We start from the raw sequence: 5398 nt of genomic DNA on the forward strand, positions 1-5398 counted from the left end.
TCATTTACAAGAATTACTCAATTATTTTGGTTTTTACAGTATTTCTAAACATTATAAAGGTTATACAGTGATTTTCATTAAAAAAAGTTTATAAGGTTGTACGAACTTAAACATAGGAAGGGAGGAGGTCTGCCGCTAACTATAACATACTGCCGCTAATTGTACAGTACTGTTTACTGCTGCTAATTGTACACAACAGTGAACTGCCGCTAATTGTACAGTTCTGCTGCTAATTATACATTACAGTGTTCTACTGCTAATTATACAGTACACTGTACTGCTGCTAATTGTACAGTACAGTATACTATGGCTAATTATACAGTACACTGTACTGCCGCTAATTGTACAGTACACTAGGTACTGCTGCTAGTTATACAGTACACTGTACTGCTGCTAATTGTACAGTACAGTATACTATGGCTAATTATACAGTACACTGTACTGCCGCTAATTGTACAGTACACTGTACTGCTGCTAGTTGTACAATACAGTGTACTATGGCTACTTGAACAGTACAGTGTTCTACTGCTAATTATACAGTACACTGTACTGCTGCTAATTGTACAGTACAGTATACTATGGCTAATTATACATTACACTGTACTGCCGCTAATTGTACAGTACACTGTACTGCTGCTAGTTGTACAATACAGTGTACTATGGCTACTTGTACATTACAGTGTTCTGCTGCTAATTATACAGTACACTGTACTGCCGCTAATTGTACAGTACAGTGTACTATGCTTAATTGTACTGTACTGTACTGCAGGTGCTGAAAGGAGAGAAAACCTTGAATGGAACTGGAAAAGTCCTGAAGTCAACTGAAAAGGACAATGTTTTTGTTTACTTTGCCGATCATGGAGCTAAGGTGGATTTAAAAAAATTAAAATTGTTTTCAAAAATACAGAAACAAGTGTGTTTAAACAAATTCATATACTATATGTGATGGTACAATATTTTTGTGTAAAGCTCAACGAATTTTTTTTTCATTTTCCCTATATTAATATAATTCATGAAGTCCCATATAGAACTTTAAAATAAAAATTTAAAATTTTGATTAAATCAAAAAAGATATTTGAAAAACATAGTGCATTAATTGTCTCACATTAATCCCAATTCAATTGAAGGAGATGATTTATTTGGCTTACCGTCCCATTTAAGCTGTCATAGTCTACAAGTGTGGGTACTGTACAACTTGGCCTAGATACCTTTAAAGGACTGTTAAGCAAAAATGTAAGGGGTATAGACTGAAACCTAAGTATCTTAAGAGTTGATCGAAACCCTTGCAAGTTCTATCTGATGTTCCTGTCTCCAGAAATTGATATAAACTGTGTCAACTTTATACAAAATGAAAGGGGTATTGGCTGAAACCAAAGTATCTTAGAAGTTGATCGAAACCCTTGCGAGTTCTATATGATGTTCCTGTCTTCAGAAATTCATATAAAACTGCGTCAAATTTATACAAAAATCAGTATACACCAAATGTTGTATAAAACTAGTAGGTTTAAACAGATCATATTCAGCAAATACGCAACCAATTTGAAAGTGAAGATATCCCAGAGGAGTATAAGTTACTTAGGTTTGCTCCTATTATATTATTACTCCCACCAATGAGAGTGCAGTATACTGGTCATGTGATACAGACGGAGACACATGACAATAATACTGCACTGCCATTGGTGGGAGTTCTGGTCATGTGATACGGACATTTAAATAATTATACGTAAATTTTTTCCTTAGGCTAAAGTACCATTCATTTATTTTTTATGTATATTGTATATGTAAACTGAAAAGTTTCAGACACTAAAATGTAAACCTTAAAAGCTTAAATACACTTGCTAAAAAGGTTAGTCTTTATAGCGTACATTGATAATGTAATAAAGAAAACCATATAACACTGTACAAACAAACCAAGCATTGATTTTTAAAAAAACCCCCAAAAAAAATTTCCTTGCGGAGAGCCTCTTTGCACCCACCAAGGAAAAATCCTGGTTACGGGCCTGGTCATGTTTATTTAACATATAATATAATTGTCAGATTTTCAAAAAATGTTTTTTTTTAATTATTTACTAATTCAAAATATTTAAAAAGTTATGGAAAAATGTTTACTTTTCATTCAATTGTGAACATTTAGAGACAAGCCATATTTAATTTTGTTTTCTACTGGCCTATGATTTAAAATATATATTTTTTAAATTGAAAACACCTGGGTTCTGTTGAAATGATGAACAAATAAAATTTTCTAGATTTAGCTGACTTTGCTGGTGACTTTACTCAATAATGTTGCATTTAATTTCAGCTTTTTTATGGGGGTTTATTTTTCATCTAGAGACCCAAAATATTGAGACAGAACCCAGATCTTTAGAAGTCCTTAATTTAGAGTTTTGATTTTACCCACAAGTTTAGAAATTCTAAACAATTTTAGTTTTCCAATGTAGAATGTAGACATAAAATTGCTTACACACAAAGTAAAATATTTGGAGAAATATTACTGCAGTAAACTTAGTTTGTTTTGTTGTAAACTTTGATTTAAACAATACCTTTTTTTTGATAAAAATGTTAAGATCTAAATAAATGATACAAATTTTCTACATTCAATTTTAACTAAAGAAAAGGAATTACTTAAATCAAAGATTATAAAAGATGAAATTCAATTCAATAAAAAAATTTCTCTTTAAATATTTTCCTTTTTGTGAAAAAATTTTAAAGTTTTATATACAACTTTATTAGTCATAATTAGGCACTATTTATGATGATTAATAAATACTTCTCATCTTTGAGAAACCTCTCATGCCACTATGTTGAAAAATTTGTAAACAATCTTTTATTTAAACTTAAAACACAAGTTTTAAAAAACCTCCTGTATTATGGCACATTTTGATGTATTTCGCATGCCCATTAATGCATAGCTGAGGCTTGGTCTGCACTTCTAAGACCCATTCCCCATACATAAATATAGTGGAAGTAGTGATTATTCATGTTGATCCTTTATATGATACATTTATGGACTGGAGCTATACAGAGAGCGTACAGCTTATTTGATTATCATATTAAAAGAGACTGTAAAGGAAAAATAAAAGGAGGTATAGGCTGAAGCCTAAGCATTTTAGGAGTTGATCGAGACCCATGAGAGTGTAATCTGATGATCCTGTCTCTAGTGATATAAAATTGTGTCAAATTTATTCGACATAAAATTTTGTAAAATCGTAGGTTTAAACGGATCATATTCAGCAAATACGCAATCTGAAATTACTTGAATTCAATAATTTTTAATTTTTAATAGATATAATTGACAAAATAATAAGTACCACCGTATTATGTCACCAGAACTCCTTCTAATGGCTAAGGCTATAGTTCCATGACTTTTTCTAGTCATTTCGGTAACAGTTAGTTAAAAAAGAAAAATTTATTTTAAGGTAAGAACGGAACGTTTTTTAAAATTACTGTTAGCGCGATCTCAATGTTAATAACAACATTGTCAAAACCACAGAAGATGACATTTAAAAACATTAAGACACGTACAATTTTTTATGCATTTTAAGTTGAAAAAAATTCACTGTTTAAAAAAATCTGTTCTGTTTTCATATTTAACAGTTTTTTTTTCAAAAACGGCTAATCCGTTTCAACAGTTTGAAACTTTATGGTTTTTACCGTTCGTCAACAGACTCTTCCGTTAATTTTTGAAAACCTACGTTCCGAGCTTAACGGAACTTTTCCCTGCCCTACCAATGGCAGTGCAGTATCAGTGTCATGTGACTCCGTCTGAATCATGTGACCAGTATACATGCACTGTCACCGGTAGGAGTTCTGATTACATAATACGGAAACTCCAGACTCCATAGCAAACTTCAAACTTTGTTGAAATTATTTTGTGGGAATGTAAAAAAAAGTATTTAAAAACCTATTATCAGTAAGCACAAGGAGGCCCGCCCCCTCCCGTAGCGTCAGTGCTCACAATAGTTTCAGTAGAAGTAAATATTTCCATTTAGTGTTATAGCGCCGATATAAAGATCTATCTCTAATTGGATGATGAGATAGAAAGAATGATAAATGTTACTGCTATGCAATTTCTATTGGTTCAGAATATACACCAAACATATGGCTGAACCCTGATTGGATCAGGCGCTAATGAACTCGGCATGCAATAGTGTGCTATTGTCATGACTCGAAAACAATGGGTTTTTGCAAACATATACTTTAATTATTATAGTTTTTAGTTTTTAATTTAAATTTTTTATAATCTTTAGAATTGCTGAAATATGTGCAACAAGTGTTTAATCAATGTTAATTTATCAAAGGCCTTTTCAAAGCCTTTGATAAATTAATTTGATAAATTAATTATGATAAATTAATTAATTTTCAAGGCCTTCACATCGACACAAATATGTCTTGAACAGGGTGTCCCAATAAACATGAGAATTAAGTGCCGACTTTTATATTTTCTTTGATCCATGCGGCATTGTTTCTTGAACAAAATTATTCCAGTTTAAATATTTAATCAGAAACGCTTGATTTTCCTAATGTGGTCTACCATTCTTGTATCTTCAAAATTGAAGGAGATATTGCTAAAATGTTACAAATTTCAATTTATTTAAGATAACAAAATTATCTTAATATCGTAAGACATCCTCGTTTATTACTTTCTTTGCCATGCATTAAATATCATTAAATATCATGTCTTAGACACTTTCTAAGTCATGTTTTTTTAGGCTTCATTGTGTTTAAGACCCATTCTAAGGCACAATTCTAAGTCTGTATAAGGTCTGAAACACAGTTTTAGTCACACTTTTGTCTATTTAACAGTTGTCTGGCTTATTTAAATTCAAGGCCTATTCTAAGTCACAATAATTTCAAAGTCTTTCTAAAATGATTTTTGAACAGATAAATGAAGGATTTCTTTCATCTTACTTATTTTACAACAGATATAAACATTTGTTAAATCCATCTGAAAAGCACAGTGAAAAGCAATGATTCTGCATACTCAGCTCATGCATTCATAATTTGACTGGAAAGTTAATCTTTTCTAAAAAATAGTGAGTAAGGCATCAAATTTGATTTGTTTTTTCGCTTTTAATGCTTTCAAATGTTTTGTTTTTTTTGATGCTTTTAAATTGCACTTTTGATGCTTTACTACACGGTCAAAGCATCCAAAATTTTGAAATTGAAAGATAGTAGTCGTGTTCTTAATGTACTTTGGGGGACGATAGTTTGGCTGCTAGATATCTCTCGTATGAATTATCTATTTAAAAAAGAAAAAGAAAATAATATGAAAATTTTCGGGATACTAAAGATGTGGTTAAATAATCGAATTAATCCCGTTTTAAGTAGAAATTGACGATCATATGGAAGATCATTCCCGGAAGACTGTTTAGGGGAGGTTCGGAAGCTGTATAGTACA

General features: G+C 31.2%; 1 protein-coding gene across 1 annotated transcript in view; it reads left to right on the forward strand.

Moving 5' to 3' along the window:
• Positions 1–769: 769 nt before the first annotated feature.
• Positions 770–5398, forward strand: part of LOC111718079 (legumain) — a gene marked incomplete at its 5' end in the record, with an annotated part of 13033 nt that continues 8404 nt past the window's right edge. Inside the window, 1 exon segment of the mRNA XM_023493572.1 lies at positions 770–868. Coding sequence (XP_023349340.1) covers positions 770–868 — 99 coding nt within the window.

The sequence above is a fragment of the Eurytemora carolleeae genome, unplaced genomic scaffold (assembly GCF_000591075.1).
Source record: "Eurytemora carolleeae unplaced genomic scaffold, Eaff_2.0 scaffold1480, whole genome shotgun sequence".
NCBI classification, from domain to species: Eukaryota; Metazoa; Arthropoda; class Copepoda; order Calanoida; family Temoridae; genus Eurytemora; species Eurytemora carolleeae.